The sequence below is a fragment of the Rhodnius prolixus genome, unplaced genomic scaffold, assembly GCF_049639745.1.
Source record: "Rhodnius prolixus isolate KJV_2025 unplaced genomic scaffold, Rpr scaffold_6, whole genome shotgun sequence".
In the NCBI taxonomy this organism is placed as follows: domain Eukaryota; kingdom Metazoa; phylum Arthropoda; class Insecta; order Hemiptera; family Reduviidae; genus Rhodnius; species Rhodnius prolixus.
The window spans coordinates 35,070,185-35,089,589 of record NW_027411634.1 but is presented as its reverse complement, the minus strand read 5'-3'; the positions used below and the strand labels follow the sequence as shown (position 1 = coordinate 35,089,589).

General features: G+C 29.4%; 2 protein-coding genes across 2 annotated transcripts; both read right to left on the bottom strand.

Moving 5' to 3' along the window:
- Window positions 1-6,570: 6,570 nt before the first annotated feature.
- LOC141460669 (sodium-independent sulfate anion transporter-like) lies at window positions 6,571-17,489 on the bottom strand. The gene is made up of 11 exons (XM_074140912.1): window positions 17,349-17,489; window positions 14,876-15,062; window positions 14,612-14,804; window positions 14,144-14,364; window positions 10,834-10,975; window positions 10,558-10,722; window positions 10,314-10,475; window positions 10,089-10,229; window positions 9,698-9,843; window positions 8,297-8,470; window positions 6,571-6,909 (listed from the first exon to the last, which is right to left on the bottom strand). Exons 2-11 carry the CDS (start codon window positions 15,059-15,061, stop codon window positions 6,748-6,750), a joined length of 1,692 nt encoding a protein of 563 aa, XP_073997013.1. The 5' UTR covers window position 15,062; window positions 17,349-17,489; the 3' UTR covers window positions 6,571-6,747.
- LOC141460696 (oxidoreductase-like domain-containing protein 1) lies at window positions 17,479-19,400 on the bottom strand. The gene is made up of 3 exons (XM_074140962.1): window positions 19,261-19,400; window positions 19,161-19,192; window positions 17,479-17,849 (listed from the first exon to the last, which is right to left on the bottom strand). Exons 1-3 carry the CDS (start codon window positions 19,289-19,291, stop codon window positions 17,589-17,591), a joined length of 324 nt encoding a protein of 107 aa, XP_073997063.1. The 5' UTR covers window positions 19,292-19,400; the 3' UTR covers window positions 17,479-17,588.
- Window positions 19,401-19,405: the final 5 nt, after the last annotated feature.

Below are 19,405 nucleotides of genomic sequence, written 5' to 3'. Positions count from 1 at the left end.
TTTGTTTTTGTTTGTATTACTTCAATAAAATAAGACTGAAAAATAAAGTATATAAATTTTAAAAAACAAAAAGAAAAAAAAGTTCTGAAGAATAATTTTTTTTTTTCGAAAGCTATTGTCATTTAGTTTTGTTTCTTTTTTAATTTTGAAAAGATTTTCTTAAAAAGAGTAACTAAACAATTTTTTCATGTAAATAGCGCAGTGATTTCCATATGGTGTTCATGGTTGCTTCTAAGTGTAAAGTTGCATAAAATATTTAAAAAAAATAAATAAAAATTGTTATTTTACTATAAAATCTATAAAAACGTTTTTTTTTGCCCCCTTTTTTTATGTGCTTCTACAATTTAATCTACAAGATTTTGCTAGACGATTGCAGGCGTATAAACATTTATAATTTGTATAAACTACATATTATGTAGTAGCACAAGTGTTGGTCCGAAACTTATTTGTGAATCATTTTTAGGACAATTTGATTAAGGGACTCTTGGAAGAGGGAGGGGAATTATTTTCTCAGAAATTTAATTTCATTACGAGTGTTGCTTGTTATTAAAATTCCGATTTTTAATAAAATTCCTTTAAATTTCTTAAAACTGTTTTACTAAATTTTTCGTTTTTTTTGAAGTTTTTTCAAAAATATCTCGTTCAGTTTTCTCTAATCTTCGTATATGGACTAAACGTTTTGGGCTCTTAAAGGTGTAAGTTAGAAAGCAACTAGAAAATTGTTATAAGAAAAGTCTTATTAAGTGTTTTATTGTTTTTGTTTTTTTGGCATTGGCTTTCGCCATACAGCCAGCACCATCGTCTAGGTGCTTATCACTAGAATATCACTCACTCTCCATTCTTACTTATAAATACATTCGCTTCACACATTCATCCCTCTACTATATACAACTATTTACATATACTACAACTAATGGATGGATCAGTTACACTATATTCCTGCGATCCTTATAGCTTAACCGAAATTAAAATCACGTAATCCTTCTGTAATCATTTTCTTGCATTCATTCTATAACTTTTAAATACATTCATATTTGATCGCTAGCTCTGCTATAGACTTAAGCACAGATATTGTACCGAACTTAATCAACAGTAGTTAGGTCCCGCATGAAAAAATAGGCGATTACTTTACTTTTATCCTATATCAAAGATAAATCTGTATTTATATTTAATGTAAATGCATTTTCAAGGATATTTCCATTTTTAGAAGAATATTACTTATTAAAAAAAAAGAAAAGTTTTTTTCTTATATCGGGAAATAAGCAGTTTTCCGAGTGATTTTCTAAGCAATAATAAAATGTTAAGAGCTTTAGATGTTCACAAGCATAGACAAAAGGGCTAAAAAATAATTTAATTCAACTTCTCTCTGTATATGAAGAGGCACCTTTGAAGGCACAGTACATTCCGCACAAGCTGTGTAAAGAGCATTATTTGATAAATTAAGGAATAAGTTTAAACCTTTAAATGAAAGATATTGATCACTGAAATATGTGGCAGCTGATTTCCAATTTTTTTGGTAGTTAGACGCAACTCTCCCAAAATTACCAAAAAATTATTAAACCTTCTTGTTTGTAACTGATGTAAAATTATTTTTAGCAATTTTGTGTATGCTTGAGAACATATAAAGCTCTTAACATTTGATTATTGCTTCGAAAATCACAAGGATGACTACTTATTTTCCGATATTAAGAAAAATACTAACTTTACTGTCTTGGCAATATTTTCAGAAGAAGTACATAAAAATGACCTACTACATGCTCTTCTTACTCTTTGATAACATGTTGAAAAATTGAAATATGAGTAAAAAATATCAGGTTTTGAAATGGCCTAGCAACTTTAATTTTGAAGTTATCGAAATCCGTTTTCCGGTTTCTTTCATAACTTTTTATACTCTTTAAAACTGTGTATATGAAAATGGGGGCGGGGGGGGGGTCATCTGCAAATCCTTACTTTTGGACGCGCTTCTGTCGCATATGCGAGCAGGAATCTAAAATCAGGTCATATATTCTGAAACTAGAGGTGACGAGCAACAAATTTTTCCACTACCATTTTTCGGTCAGATCAACAGTTGAAGTATGAAATGCATTTGAGCCGTCTTAAAATGAACACCCTGTATGTACCTAATTGGTAGCTGGACGTAATGCCCGCCTGAAAGAATAGGCAATTACTTTACTTATATAATATATATATAAATATATTGCCTGCGTACCTTCTCTCTCTTGGGCTTCTTTTTGAGATCCAAATGTGACCTAATATTAATATCCCTCAACAGAAAGTACCACTTCACAAAATGGGTGATTCACTTTTTAGAGATTTTTTCGAAAATGGCTCCTGCGTGTGTCTTGAAACTTTTCACACTCATTACACTCATGATGGATTAATTTTCAATATAACATTTAGTTAGTAAAATTCTGTTGAGGGCATTATTGGGAGTAGATTGGTAGGAGACTTTCCGAAGCGTGGGTTTAGCATACGGTTAAATGTTTCGAGTTAGGAGGATTAAACTTGTACCTAAAATTCCGCGAAAAAAAAAAAATCCTTGATTAGATTACTGAATATCTTTTTCTCTTTTCTGCGTTTTTTTAATTATTTTTTTTATTATGATTTCTGCGACTTGTCTAAACTTTATGTATATTTACTTGCGGAAATTTAGAACTTTTAATTGATATAGTTCGGCAAAAATTTTTAGTGATCATCGGCAATCAATAACATTCTGGCGTCTATTGTGGAATATAATTAATTTTAACTGTGAGTCCTGTGAGTGTCGATTACGTTTTAATCCACCTTAAAATGACATCAACACCATATGCTTGCAGTTTTTTTAAATAAAAATTGTTGCAAAACAGTATTAAATGATCATACAAAATTAATGTATAAACTATAAAATTATTAGAAAATAGCTTTATTAGAAATATTCCCACCGTTTTTCATATAACAAAATATATTTCTTTCCACTCCTTTTACCCTTTAAGTGTAGTGTTGCAATCCTGCTGATTTTATATTTTGAGTTGTGATTTGTCGCTAAATGGCCTATGTATAAAGAGTTTAATTAATCAACGCAAGAAAAATTGCAGAAGTAGATTTAAGAATTCCAATAGAAGCTCTCTAGGACGATAATAAAGTTTTTCAATCGGAAGTAATTACTTGAGATAGGAGTTTCTCATAATTGGCTCCTATAATATAAAGTGTATAACTTATATTTAAAACATTTTCTCAAGTAAAATTCATTTTAAGGAAGTTATGGGAGGACGGAGAAGGGATTGACTTCCCTCTAAAATGGCTTTTAACTATTGTTCTGTACTATAATTTGTATGATATTATGGAAAATTAAATGCCCACACAGCAAAATTTCTAAGATGGAAGAAATTGAGGTCACAGGATATAATTTTTCTTTAATTTTTAAAAAGTTTTCTTAGCTTTTTGTAACACCTCTCCATTAGCACAGCTAATAGGTTTACGAGCTTAAAACTACTAAAACCTTTTAGAAGGCTGCAATGTTCGTTCGAAAGTTAAGCTACATGGAATTTTATTTTCGGCCAGTTCCGATTTAGTGGTTAGTTTTGAGAGAGTAGTTGTATTTGATATTCTATTATAATGAGCATTAAATGGTCACCAACTACGTATTCTTGGTTAAAATAGTTACTTGACGGAAGTGTGCATTTTTTTTTTTGCGTCGATTTGTTAAAGAAATTATTGATACCTATGCCCAAAGTCCTAACGTTGATTGAAATTCTTGTCATATTTTGGAAGCAGGAATTATGGGAAGGTGCAACAAAAGTATTACTATAGTTTTTATTTGAATTTAGTAAAAATTCGAAGATAAAAGAAAATTCATGTTTGATGCCTGAAAATAGAAATGAAAAATGTTGTGTGTCTAACACTAAAAAATATTTTTGGAAAAATTTATTTTGTGTATTCAAATCTTTTTTCCCCTAATTTATTATTTAATTACGTTTTATTTGGGATAAATGTATTAGTTGAGGATTTTCCCCCAATAGTTCTTTTATTTTTACTCAGATCATACATCTCAAGGTTACGTATAATGCTGTCTGTTACAACTACAAGGAAATATCGAATTTTAAAGAATGTTTCCTTGAACTTCTCGCATAAAAACTCAGACATTTTCCTCGATAGTTCCCTACGTTTTTGCCAAAGATCGGTTCTGCTGTTTCTTTATGTTCAACGCATATTGACTTTTTTTTTTTAATCCCCTATAAAGGATTGCAACTCTAAAATAGACAAAGTAAATATGAGTAATAAAAATTAACGATAAGACCGACTGTGGTTTTTTTCATTATCGTCCTCTCTCACACACACTCTCTTCGAGTGTGCAAGAAAGATGTTCATCATTTAAAAAAATAAAAATAAATAAAGTTTAAAAGTTTAATATTTTGTGCGACCGTACGCTTTAGAACAAAATTAGTCAATCGGAAATGCCACTGCCCAGAATAATTTGTCAGTTTTTTTTGGAATTTTCTCGAATAAAGTTCAAGTATTTTCTTCTATCATTATGTACTTTAACAAAAAACATTCCTTCTGGAAAATTCATTTAAGGATATTTTTAAGAGAGGCAAGGGCGCTTTCTCTATAGTAATGTTAAAATTAACATTCAACCAAAACTCTATATTTGAAGAAACTGAATACTTTTTCTGTCCTTAAGAGTATTGTTGAAAATGCTTCAAATGATTTTCCTCTGTGTCTATATACTTCGCTGTTTGCTTTCTTTAATTTGATCATATCTCATTTTTCGAGGAAACTTTATTTAAGCTGAGTTTTTAGGGTGGTGAATTTAAACCCTAAAGAGCAGTTTCACTATACTGTACGATTCTAACTCCTGCATAATATTTTGAATGTGGAATACTTAATAGCCATTATACCGAATGGAAAGGACTTGGACTTCAAAGCATGCCATTCACTAAACCCAAGATAGATCCACCCTCACAATACATTAAACCGGGTTGGACTCACTAGACCTACATAGGACCATCTAATACTCTCATTTTACGAGGGGTTAATAAGGATTTCTAAACTTCCATTTAGATATTTTAAGGATTTACTATCTCTAAGTATTTAATTATTAATTTCTAACCAAACTTCCAAGAAGTTGGAATATACCGGAAGTGCGGTATTTATGTAAGATTAATATTGTATCTGAAGTAATAAAAAATATAAAATATGAGAAAATAGTAAAAATTTTAGAAACATAAGTGAAAGTTATTGAAACACCATTGTTAGTACGCTTTGACCAGCCATGACTCGTTTTCATTGGAAGGGGCGAATTAACCATTTTGACGTCTCGCTAGACTTTATATAGGACCATTCTACACTCATATTTAAATTATTTTTTTACCGTATTACATGTAACCTACTTATCTATTAGTCTATTACTTTGTCAATCTATCTTCTACACATCTCCATGGTAGTGATACTTGAGCTTCTTCTTTTGGTTGGTTAATTTTTTTAATTTTAATCATGATTAAAATTAAATTTTATTTTAAATCATTTGGAATTTGAATAAATTTTTATTCATCTCTGCCTTAATAAGTTTAGGTAGAGATGGTTACATAGACTTGAGAAGTACATTTTTTAAAAAAGAAGATGGTTAATTGTTAATAATTGATATTTTAGTACGGTTGCTACACTCATTAGCGTTGATGCACATCTAGATAAGTTCATGCAAGAGAGAAGATGAGGGCAAGACCTTTATCTGTAGTGATATTATTGGGAACAAATAGTATCTGAGGCGAACTAGTAGACCTTTCAGAGATTTCTAAAATTTTAATTTCCAGAAAAGTATGGACTTTATCCAGCCCAGATCCAGAAGTTTGGGATCTTTTAAAGAATATGCGATATAGCGTTTGTACTAGCTAACTTACGCATTCAATAAGATATACGTAAGGGACTGCCTTTTCTAATTCAGAAGAACTACTTCTCTCCTAATGAAATGCGGTCTGCACATTTACTTTACATCGTTTGTATTAGCTGTGCTGGAAAAGATAGACAACGGTTACCTGCTAGAGAAGTTTAGCATGATTAGCTATCTACAGAAGAATCAGCATGGTGCTATAACAGGGGCAGAAGTAGATAGTGATCTTTGAGATCAAGGAATATGTGCTACGATGTGCTAGGATATTGAAGAGGCGTTCGTATGGCCTGATACTAAACAATTTTAGAAAGAAAGGAGTTAATTCTAAGAGAAGTGCTTAAGATGTTCGCCAAACAGGTTTCCACAGGAGAAAGTTTGCCTCTTTATTACTGGAGTTTGATAATGGAGGAACTCCCGTGAGGAAAATGCGCATGGAGCTTGAAAAACTTGTAAAAGAAGTGAAATATCTGGGAGTGCTACTACTGAAAGTTTACCAACACTAGACTAAGTGTTGAATATTAAATATTTTTGAACAAACTCAACATGTTGTTGACTGATTTCTGCGTTTCAATTCCAAGAGTTTTTTGGAACTGAATTTAAAGAACTGCCATTTAAAAAAAAAGTCCTTTTTTTATTCTCCACAATTCTGTTTGTGTTTGAAAAAGATAAACAAAGTGAAAGTAAAAGGTTTGAAAAAACAGTAATAATAAAAATATTATCTGTATTTCTTTTTATAACAAATTTTTACTAAATTATAATTTTTTTTAAATAAAAAGTGTAAAATTTAATGTTCTCCGTCAATTATTAAAATATTTGGCTTGTTTAATGAGTTGATCAGAATCTCATTGCAAAATCTTATACATTTATCACACATTAAATAACTACGTCGATATACTAAAACTATTTTCATTCGATTCCAGGAAATAATTTATTTTTATATTTTCTGAGAGTTCTCCTAATTTGATGTTTAAATCTTCATTAACGTTAACAATGATTAAGTCATAATTAATCACCTTAAAGTCAACCACCATTTTTTTCAGTGTCTGAAAATGCAAATAACAAAATAAATAATTTGTTACTATCTTAAGACATCTTTCAATAAACTAATTTGAAATTACATATACAATATATGTATAACTTAAATAAAAAAAATATTTAACTTGAAATTAGACTTATGTTTACAACTAATTTACACTATATCCCTGTTAATTACTTTTGAAAGTAATAATATATCCTACAATATCGCAATTGTAAATACATGTAAATGTACTTTCATATGGTCAATCAACAAAGTATATGTATATGTATACAAATTGTACATCATTAATTTTCAATATAGTCTTGTATCACATGAATACTAATTATTATTGTAACCATGTTTTTATAATAGTTAGGCAGTAGATTATTTGCTAAATTCAATAAGCAGGACATAATCAGGACATAATTCGGGAAAAAATAAATAAATGTGCGAGTGGTATAGAAAAATATGTGGACTAATTTTCTTTTAACCAAGAATTGTTTACTTTTTACCTATCAAGTTTATACCCTCTAAAGTAGATCCCTTGAGAAGTTAATACTCTGGTGGGGATGATGTCCATTGTTCGGAGCGGTGCTGGAAATAATTCAAACACTAAAATGACCTTTGAAGTGTTTTTGAAAATAAAACTCATGACAACGCATATGCTGGGACAATGTAGAAGCTTGGGGTTCTACGAAATCAGTGGTTCTTGATGACCAACACAAAATTTATTTCAGTTCATCGGGACCGTAGTGAGTTATGGGTAGTTGTCGAGGAGTAGCAACCAAGTTTGAGCCAATCTGTTGCATACTTGTTACTTTCATTCAAGGACTTTTAGAATAAAAAGTTTTATTACCTCTGTAACCTGGGGGAAGTTCCCGTGACTGTCACAAATCGAAAAAGAGTAGATATTTTTGTTCTGCTCATCCTACATTTGATACATAAGTTTTTATCGGATCTCTTTAAGCAAACGTTTTTCTTCGACCAAACCAGACTGGTTTCATAGGAAAGGTTCAGCAATCAGTAGTACTCATGACCCCCTCTAATTGCTAATAATAATATCTCTAATAACTCTTTCTGTTTTTTAGAATTATATTAAGACACACTTTTTCTCATGCACAAGGAGGATTCTCATTTTTCCCCTACTTTTTTGTTAACCTTTCAAGGAAATACGGATTCGCTAAAATTAGCCTAATTGTTTTGTGTTACCTATTGCACAAATTCAAATGATACTCACAACAATAACATAACAATATAGGTTTAACTCAGTAACTGAATCTTAAAACTTAAAAGTTTTAGAAGGATCACAGCTTTATTACTCTCAAAACGTTTATGCAATACCTCAAAACTTATTCTTCTTTCAAATAATGAAAATGATACTATAAATGAAAATAGAAAACTAATAAATTTACCTGCATTGTTGTATAATCAATATGGGATATATGATGTAAGTTTAAAACTAATATTTTATTGTTATTGCTTTGAAATTTAGATATTTCGGAAAACATTTTCTCTTGTAAAATATTAGCTGCTGGATACAAAATACCATTTCTCGGGGTAAATACTAAATAATCCTGTTGGTTTTTCTAAAATAAAAGAGATATTATCGGTTACAAAAATACATTGTAATGTGAATATGCAAATAACAAAAGTAATTGTTCGTCCAGGTGGTTGCTGTTTTTTAAGAAAAAAAATCTATTCATTGTAATGAATCTTCAATATCTTTATAATAAATCCTTAAATGTATAAAAAATTAAAAGTCTGAACGAAACTGCTTGCTTACCTTGGAATAACTAACATTCTCTTTTTAATTTTTTGAGACTAGAGTTAGTACAATGTTATGAGGATAAAGAACGACTATTGCCAAAGGAACATGTTTCCATTAATTATTCATCATTAAGAATTAACTAACTATTGAACTTTTTCCTTACTTGATGAAATTATAGGTTTAAAAGGCCCGGTAAAAAAAAGAAATAAAGTAATTATGTGTCCCAGTAATCATTCTGTTTTTTTCTTAAATGTATTATGAGCTCTGAACAAACTCAAAATGCTTTTTTTCTGTTGATTGTAAAATCCATTCTTTTTGCCATATATAAAATTTCGCCAAAAAGTTTCCTTAATATTCTTCAAAGAATTTTTAAATTCTAAAAACAGAATTCTTGTATCTAAATTGTAGAAATGAGATTTGAAATTAGGTTGTGAGTCTGTACGTTTGCCTAAATGTATGGCCACAATCTTTTAACCAAATAGACACTTTCACTTTTTTCAACCACGATTTTTTAGTTTTCTCGAAAACCTTTCGGAAGATTGTCTTAATAATTTGAATTCACTCTTTATTAATGAAACTCTACAATTTTTATTTTAAACTTTTTCGTCAAAATACCTTTTCTAAATAGGATATAGTTGGTAGAGGATGCTTTCTGTTAATATTTTTCTTAATAAATAATTGTCTATTTCTTACTTAATAGTCTATTTCCCTCTTAGAAAATAGTACAGTTTAAAATCTAATCAATAATTATAAAATTAAGTATGTTGTTGAAATTTTGAGCTTAATACTGTAAGTGGAGAGATGGCTACACTACAGAATGCTTCAACCACTTTTCTTTTTTTTTTTAAAAAAAAAAACACTTGTGGATTTATTTTGTTGGAAGCCAAGGTGACTTCTTCCTCAATTACCTCTTTATAGTGAAGTTGTGTAAAGCCAAACTTACTTTTACCAAAATTATTAATATGAAGAGACTAATATGGCAGAACTGTACCAAGAAAACAACAACTTATATAAGATAGCTTTGAATTAAATGTGTCATACTTACTTCATATTTTTCAACATTAATGCTTAGACAGGTATTGTAGTACATTAGAAATATCATGTCAATTAAAAGACCACATATCAAACCGAATTCAATACCAAAACAAAGTGCAGATACGAATGTACCCAATGCTGGTATGATGTCTTTTCCTGTAAAAATGTAATTATTTTTTACGGAAAGAAAAAATAGTTATAATAATAATTTTATTGGATTCCAACGCGGAGGTTCGAATCCAGCTCCAGGCCCATAAATTTTCTTTTCCTAGGAGCTTCTTACAACCCACTGTCTGGTGATGGACAGTGTTGTCTGTAACGAGAGAACACTGACCGGAGACAGTCAGTGCAATAAAAAAAAGTATTAGTTCAAAAGAAAATTAATTAAATATTTTTCTTACTATTATGTTTCCACATTGGCAGGATCACTTCGAATTCTATCATATAAACAACGGCGGTTATAATAATTGCCGACAGGGCCGCCCTAGGAATATAATAAAAATATGGTGTAAGGAAGAGTAACGCTAATAGAACCAACATGGCTGAAACAAAGAAAAATAATAAAAATCTTCAAAATAAAGTTATGGAATAATTTTCTTCAACAAATATTGTGGTTAAATTCCAACCTGTATAAATTCCAGCAAGCGGAGTCTTAACATCACAAGAACTGTTAACAGCACTTCTGGAAAATGAACCAGATACTGGCATCGCCCCTATAAAACTTCCTAATAAATTTGTCATACCCAGGGCAATTATTTCTTGAGAAGCGTCCATTCTTTCAGTTTTTACTGGTGATAATAAATACAAAATAATTTTAATATTTGCAATTAAAAGGTGTAATAGAAATTTAATTAATAATGTTTTTCTTACTAAAAACTTTTGCAACTACAATCTCACTAATGATTACTATTAATATTATAGTTGTGATTCCAAAACCCATTGTTCTCAATATATCTAGAAATGAATATTTTTCATTTCCATATTCAGGTGAAAAATTTGGAAAAGAAATTGTCGGCAGTCCCTCAGTTATATTACCTGAAATTATTGAAACAAATAAACAAAAAAAAACGTTAATGCAGACTGACATTGAAATAGTCTGGATTATCTAATACAATGAGAAAATTGAAGGGAATGATATAAAATTACCAGTTAGAGTAAATGGGGTTTTCCCAAAAGTATGCAAAAAATAGCTTAGTACCGTGCTCACGCAAACAACTATTAAATTTTTTCCAATAGACATATAAAACAGAAATTTAAAATGTTTAAATGTTTTCAATCTAGAGATTTCCTGAAACAAATTAAAAAATTAAAAGATTTTACAATCTCTTTGCCTAAGTCAGATCATATAATATCATTCGTGGAGAAAGTGTAATGGGAAAGCAATGAAAGAAATTAATCTGCGATATAAATCTTGTGCATTTCATTCAAGATACGAATTAACCAAAACTGGATTTTTACGATTTCAACGTATTAAAATAAAAGAACTAAGACGATCATTTAACTATTTTTAATTTACATACAAATTAAACCTTTCAAATGTAGTTGGAATCTGTATAAATAAATTGTCTGGTATGAATACACTCAGAACTTTCACCTACACTAACTAGGCATTAAAATTTTTTTTTAAAACTAAGCTAAGTGAACTTTTCATAAATATAGATGATTAATATTTAAGGATAATCGTGACTAAGATTTAAGACTGAATTTGAGGGTGAGGTACCGCATGCTTCCTCTCCAATTATGTCCAGATTAACACACAAAATTTAAATAAATTTGTCGGACCATTATCGAGTTAATAGCGGAAATACCAATTGCATTAAAAAAAATAATTTAGCATTAGAACAGAAATTAGTCTGCGATATAAATCGTGTGCATTTCATTCTAATAGTTCTAATAGTATTTGAGCTTAAGTTTCTAAATTCACTTAAACAATCTGAAGAGCTGATAAAGCATTAATTTGATGCTAGTGAAAAAAATTAAACAGATCTATTGAGTGTAAAATAAAATGCAAAAAAGGTGTACCTTGGGGAGCACAGAAATTTTTATCTTATATATGAAATGCACCTTCCATCATCGAGTTTACGGACTAATGAAAATATCACGATATTTTCGTACAAAGTTTAAAAAAATTATTTAACAATGTTTGAAGTGAATTGAATTAGTCAAAAAAAACGTGAGTAGGATTGAGTGAGGTGCCTGCCTATTACTATTTTTATGGGGAAGCACAGATTTAGAGAAAAATTAAAACCATTAATTACTGGGTTTGGTTTGGCAGCACTACAATTTGGGTGAGATGAAACCAGAAAGATTCAGTCATTGAAAATTGAAATATTTCCGTTTAAAAAAACTGGTCGATGCTGAAACCGGTCGGTGAACACAAATGAATCATTTTTACCACAGTAGATACATCAAACATGATTTTTTTCATATAAAAAGTTCATTCATGTTTCTTAAAAGCACACTTAGTGGTTTCTTGTACGTGATTTTCTACTTATTTCAGTTTAAAATTTTTACTAATTAAAATAGATACGGTTTATTTATTGACTTGTAGATAAGGCCATTATTTTAAAAAAGAGTTAGTAAAAAAGAACATAAAATAAATTGATTTTTAGAAGTATTGTAACAAGCCCCATCTATTTACAATTTTTTTCAATTTCACATTTATTTATTAATTTATTTCCATTAAAAGTTTGATTAGAACATTTCACTGCATAATGCGATAACCACTTATTTTCTTTCAATGTCACAGTAATCATATAAACAAGAAATAAAACGTACATTTACTACATTAAATATAATGAATCCAAAAAAATTACTAATCATGGATTCAAGTTTGTAGCCTTTTTTTCTTGCAAAAAAAAAAAACCTCGTGTAATTTGATTTTATAATGCGAAAATTCTAAATTCAAAAGTTACATACGAAGTTAATAATTATAAAATTTTTAGAGTATAGTTCAGTTGCTATTCTTATTCCAACTGAATAAGTGGTTTTAAATTTTTTATTTAAGTTTAATGTGTGGGATATTTACGTGTATATACTGAAATAAATTCAATAAGTAATTAAAATGGAGAATATCAAAAGTGTAGAAATGCCATTTTTCTGAATATTTTATTGTTAGCGATCTTTTCTTACAAAACAATTTCGTGAATTCACAACATTACAGTAAGATAAAATCGTAAGAGCGTTCGCAACAGATTTTTAAATTTTTTATAATTACAAATGTTTGAAATAATAGTTACGAAAGTAAAGAATTTTTGTAAAATATGATTATCTTTTTATTTAGTGCCAGTAATGTAAAATTTTGAAAAATTTGATTCAATGTCATTCAATAGTGATAGGCATACTATAATCAATCACTGTAGAATTGTTTCTTAGACACTCAGGATAGTAAATGAAGTTTAGCTTTTTCTACAACTAATTCCTATATTGATTAATTTGGTTAAATACGCTAACCAATTTGGTTTAAGTCAATTTTTTTACTATAGGATGACAAATTAAAATTCAAAATAACAATATTCAAAATATAAGATTTTTTTTGTCCAGGTTTATAACTGCATTTAAGTGAAATAGAAAAAGTTAATGATAAAAACATTAACTACCCTGTCAGTTAAAAATCAATTAACTGGACATAAAATTCAAATTTTTCCGTTTTAGTTTCATGAAAGTACGTCAAAGATCGAGTTTTTTAATATTATTTGTACAAACACTTTTTTTTTATTTTTTTGTAATGTGAACTAATAGTGATCAAAATTCGCATCGTGATTAAAAATAATTACTATATTTTTAAAGAATGTTCTGAATTAAAAAGTATTTAAATTATTTTAGAGATAGTGCAGGAATAATTTAAAAATATTATTATTATTTCTTTTTCTCCTGTCGCTTTTATGAAAATAAAGGGCCCCCAAAACAAGTATTAATTTTTTGAGGCGAAAGTTTGTGATTATGAAATATGAACGGAATATCACCAAAATGAAAAACTGCAGAAAATCCAAACTTCGCATCTCCATTTTATCAACACTTATATCGGAAAGTCGTCCAGTCCCAGAATGATCTTTGTCCACAACTTTTCAAAATGAAGACATTGGAATCAGTGGTTTCACTAGTATTTTCTTCTCGTTCGACTAGATTTTATAGGATGAAAACTACCCCAAATCCCATGAATAAAAAAACATGTCCTTTTACTGAAACTGAACAAGGCCTGCGACATTATTATTTTAGAAACCATGTGGCAGTACCTCCTAAAATGGCTCTTTCCCACCGTAAAAATCCAGAACATCTTTATCCCAGAAAAAAGCTTAATTTCGTTAATAACAATTTTATGAAAGAGAAAATCTTAAAACATTGCCAAATTACGGAAGTTTCTACTTCCCAAAAGTGAGGTCGCTCGGACAAAGTTCATTTTGGAAATGGACGTCTCATACCCAAATTTTATGACAACTTATATAACTTTACATACCTTTATTAATATGAGAGCAACAATGCACGTAATTCCTAATATTGTATCAGTATATTTTATTGTATCAATATTTTTATACAACTGATAAAAAGTAGTTAGAAAATTTTTGGATGAAAATTTCAGTCCTAATATTCCTTTAATCTGAGATGATGCGATAACAACAGCGGCCGCAGATGTGTAACCAGATATCACAGGTGATGATACGAAATTTATAATAAATCCTGAAAAGAACAACATTATACATATCTCTTCTGAAATTCTTAAAAAAAAAAAAAAAAAATGCTGAAGTTGCAATTTTTTAATGACTATATATTTTTATTTTTAAATAATTCTAGAATTTATTTCACACCTAAGCAATTATTACTACATGATTTACATTCTTTAATCAAAAACATTGTAGAGATTTTTTAATAATAAAATTTTCTAGAATAAATATTCTAAAAATATCTAAAATTAATTGTAAAATACCAAGATTTAGAAATCCAAAGAGAATGCATACAGCTCCAGAAATAAAACTTAATAGCGCAGTTATAGATGGATTTTCTTGTGCGTATTGATGCGTTAATAGTGCCAATAAAGCTGTAGGTCCTATTGAAACTTGTTTAACCGTACCAAGAACTGCATAGACCAAACCTCCCGCTATACTCGAGTATAACCCGTACTGTAAATTAGAAAGCGTTGAATAATCACAGTTTTTTAAAAAACATAACTCACAGAAAATTAATTTTTTACCTGAGGGTTTAAACCAGCTAAAGCAGCATATGCTATAGATTGTGGAATTAACATTAGCCCAACAGTTATTCCGGCCAATAAATCCGTGGCGGCTTCTGATTTGGTATAATTCCACAAGAATTTTATCACAGGCAACTTTTTAGCTAGTTTATCTTTAATATTAAACTTCAGATCAATTGTATACATACTGTAAAGTTTTTATTATTGTTTTTTGTTTTAAATAATCAATAATTTTCGAATTTTGGCTTAATAATTTTCTGTTGATAGTTCACGAAAATATTCTGCATATTGTCAATGCAAACTTCAATTTTACATTTAAAATCTTCAATATTGAAGAAAAATAAAAATGGCTTATTTACCACAGATTCTAAACTATTCAGAAAACCTACTACCTACTGATAATGCTTTTATTGTAAATCTAAGCCACAGGCACTGGGTTAGCTAGCGGTAGACCCTGAGAGAACGAGTAAGTACAAAAACAGTAATTTAAAATAAAAATTCAGGTACCATTGGCAGGACTTTGCTATCTATCAATTTGAAAACACAAGTGCGATATAATTCCGAGAATCATTAATAACCCTAATCACTAATTCAAATTTTTGCTTCCACTAAGACCATCAGCTACAAACTGCTAACAAGTTGAGTGCAAACGAGAGAAGACCAACTAGTAAACTTGCCGCCACTGTATAAATTAAAAAAAAAAAAAAGATTCCTTTCTCCCACTCTCCATAAGGAAGAAGACGTTCCTCCCACCCAAATCAAGAAGTTTGCAATAAGTTGTAAATATTCCTGGTGAGCTTCCAGCAATAGATAAATAAAAAAAAAACCTTATTTCTGGGAGGTTTTTTAATTGTGAGAAATGTTTTACACCTGTCTTTACTTTATCTCATACAACTGGTGTTCATTATTAACAATTAAAATAAAAAAGCGTATTCATGTATTTTTTCCAAGGAAGAAAGAATTTTCCTTATTTGAAATTACAATTGATTGCTCCTATTTCTTTATTAAGACTCCGATTTGGCCATTTCAAATAAAAAAAAATGAAAGAAGTTGGCCTTTCCACTTAAAGTTATTGTCTCTCAAATACTGAAGTTAAGAATAGAATCTTTAATTTTTTTAAAAAATCTATTTAATATAAGTTAAGCGTATTTAAAAGAGATTTATATTTATAAAAACTATTAAATATCAGAAAAAAAAATCTGTAAATGTTAAAATTGTAGAAGCCAGAGATAAAGAACTCTTACAATTTTTACATCGCACTTTTTCCTTGTTCCGACCGGTCTCGAGCGTCATTCATTTTCAAGGTGGTTGCAAAATGAGAGCGTGTTGACCACTATTTATTATTTTCTGCTTGTAAAACACTCGCTTGATCAAACTTACACGCACACAAATATGTGTTGATAGAATGAGAATAAAGTACTTAATGAATGAAAGGTTTTTTAAATAATAAAATTAACTTATTTTCTACAACAAAGAAAATAAAAGATTCCATTCTATTTTTAAGGTGGAAATAGTTGTGTATCCCTAATTGGTACGGAATTCCATTGAGATTTTTTAAAGACACACTTTTTAATCTGATGTCGATAATCTCTTACTGTTATAGAGCAGTTGTGGAAAAGAAGCTTTTCGAACTGAGCAAACAATAGAATAGGATTTTAACTGTAGAAATGCTAATTAATTAAATAAAATTCTTCGCAATAAATACAAATACTGCATTATACCTTATGTTTTAAAGAGATTTGATAGTATCACATTTCTTACTTTACTGTCTTGGTGTCAAATTTCCAAAACTAAGGCTTCACTGAAAAAACCCCGTTTTTTATTTCACTAAGAGAGAGAAGAATGATTTTTAGAAAATGGAAAATGGTATATTCTCAAGCTCTAAAATGAAAAATCATAGGAAACATAAATTGAATACATCATTTGTGCAAGGGATCCAACCGTTTTCAACTAAGCATTTAAAATCCTTCATATTGAAGCTCTTTACTGAATTGATTTAACGTTTTTAAACTTTGTAACTCTTCGGAGACACGAAAAAACTACAACTTTTATAAGAAACATTTTGCCATGAGAATTCGTTTAGACCTATGAAGGGATAGGTTCTCTCTTAAGTGTTAATCAACTGGCATGAAGTGCGATTTTCCCGTATGTTCCCTACAGTTTTTCCGCGAGTTATAGAAAACCAATTAAGTTGAACTCTTTAAACTATCCACGTATGATCTTACAGTTTTTCTTGAAACGTTTTCATGAAAATTGATTATAGAAGAGATTTCTGGAACTTCCTTTTACAGTGGCATTTTGTGCACTTTTTGGTTTTACTACCTACATAAGATTATTGCGAATTAAATTCTTTGCTAAAATTCAGAAATACAGTAAGTTATACTCTTCTGCAGTAGAGAATAGGGGAAAGAGAGTCAGGAAAGTTTTTCACGTTTTTTTTAATTACGCGTTGGAACTAGAACAATCATATTACCTTGAAAATTCTAAAACTTGTTCAAGATAACAATTCAACTGTTGCAATTTTGACAATTTGTGAACCTATGGAATTAATAATTATTCCATTTATCTAAAAAAAGGGAGATAAATTATTATCATAAACTTAGGAGAGTTTATTGTTAATATATTAATAAAACAGAACTTAAAATATAACTATAAAATAAAATTTGGTAACTAGAAAATTAAACTACGTAGCTAATTCTTCAATTTTGTTTTTCTACTTTCCTCTTAATTTGGTAAGCTCTAATGAGAGAAAAGCTTTCATATTTGGATCATCCACTTTTTTCAAAATTATTTCTCTTGATTTATCACCACCATCTTTAAATATTTTCGTTAATTCTTCAGCATACTGTATCCAAACACAATTTGCACATCCTGACATACAACAGTTGGTAGGTAGTTCGGGAATTTTTATGTCTGACTCATCAAAGTTTCCCCCATTTTTATCAGAAAATCCGGAAATAGCTGTCCCTGAAAACTGCATAAAATAATTATATACTATAATACCAAGTTTAAAATTCACAATATAATTTTTTCGAAGTTTTTATTAATTAATAAATTAAAATTGTATTTTAAAGTTTAATTATTCATATTTTCTTTTTTTAGGCGCGCCTACTTATGAGATCATTGGTGCCAGTACTATGCACCAGACTGATCTCTTTTATAACACTGCCCATAAACGAAAGTGAGCTTTGGAAACTTTCCATTAAAAGCTTACTTAAAGATCTTTTCAGCTTATTCCATCCATTCATCTATCTCTTCTCCTGCATTTTATTGTTAACGAAACAGACACTGTGATACCATGAATAAATAAATTTAACTGAAGTAGTACACCGTGAAATAAAAAAGAAGAAAGTGGAAGTAAATCATCCTGCATGTATAATCTTAAACCTGTTATCGAACCAAAGAACAAGAAGTTTCCTACCACCAACATGTGTCCCAGACTATCACTAGATATATGTACGAATAAATTTTTAATTACCTTTTAACTGGAAATACATTTACGGAAGTACTTAATTATTGAAGCGGAACATGGTCTACGGATTATTAACAAAAATATGTAATCATTTATTGGAGAAATTTCAGAATCACTTTTTTGTATGTAAAGATTCAGCATTCAACTCTAATTACAATATATTTCTTCAACTGGTTGGCGAGCATCTAACTTAAACATCAATGTTAGAACAGAACTAATAATTGGTACTCAAATAAGACTGAGGCAAGCACCAATCACGAATTTATGATTTGAAAAAAAAAAAAAGTATCCATTTCGGACAGCCCACTTTGTTAGGCGGGTGAAGATACAATCGATCACGCTTTGTTGCACTGTGAAGTACTTATTAAGATCGAATATATAAACGTTTTAAACACAGAGAGAGATAAGATTCTACAGCTTCTTAAGATTGAGGATAATGCTCAAAAACTGACCTTTATTTTCTAGAAGTTAAATCTGAGAAAATTAACACAAATTTTTAGTTATTTCAGTTTTTTCAATTATATATTTTCTCTCTCCCACTTTGTAATATTTTAAGTTAATTATGCTACCATGTTTCAGTTTCGCACTACACTTGCTTAATTTTGTAGAGTTAATGTATTACAAAGTCAACCCTTTGCTTCAAAATTACATTCTTAAAAGCAAATAAATCATTCAACTCATTAACATTCAAAGAGCAGTTCTGATACCATACACTCCTTTCTTGCTGGTTAGATTTTTTTTTCTAATTAATTTACAAATAAATAAGTAAAATAAGTCGACAGTTAAGTACGTTAACATTATACTAAATCCTACCTTGCTGAAGGGAATACACCTTTTAGAGAATCCTGAAAAATAGTTGCATTACAATGCAGTTGCAGTAGTATAAGAAATCATTATAAAGTGAAATATTAACCATTATATAAGAGCTGAACGGATAAGAACATTTAATTAGACAATAATATAAGTATTTTTCGTAGCATCATGACTAAAATAGGTGACCTTTTGCTTCCCCTACAAGCGAAACCTACCGTACTTTGCAACTTATAATCATTCTTTAG

Excerpts from the sequence above, each read along its gene's own strand:
- LOC141460669 (XM_074140912.1), bottom strand. The coding sequence starts at position 15,061 with ATGTATACAATTGATCTGAAGTTTAATATTAAAGATAAACTAGCTAAA. Across the intron at positions 10,476-10,557 it reads TGTAGTTGCAAAAGTTTTTA|TAAAAACTGAAAGAATGGAC; the intron begins GTAAGAAAAACA and ends TATTATCACCAG. Across the intron at positions 9,844-10,088 it reads GCCAATGTGGAAACATAATA|GAAAAGACATCATACCAGCA; the intron begins GTAAGAAAAATA and ends ACATTTTTACAG.
- LOC141460696 (XM_074140962.1), bottom strand. The coding sequence starts at position 19,291 with ATGTTCTTATCCGTTCAGCTCTTATATAATG. Across the intron at positions 19,193-19,260 it reads CGTTCAGCTCTTATATAATG|GATTCTCTAAAAGGTGTATT; the intron begins GTTAATATTTCA and ends ACTATTTTTCAG. Across the intron at positions 17,850-19,160 it reads GGTGTATTCCCTTCAGCAAG|TTTTCAGGGACAGCTATTTC; the intron begins GTAGGATTTAGT and ends TATTTTATGCAG.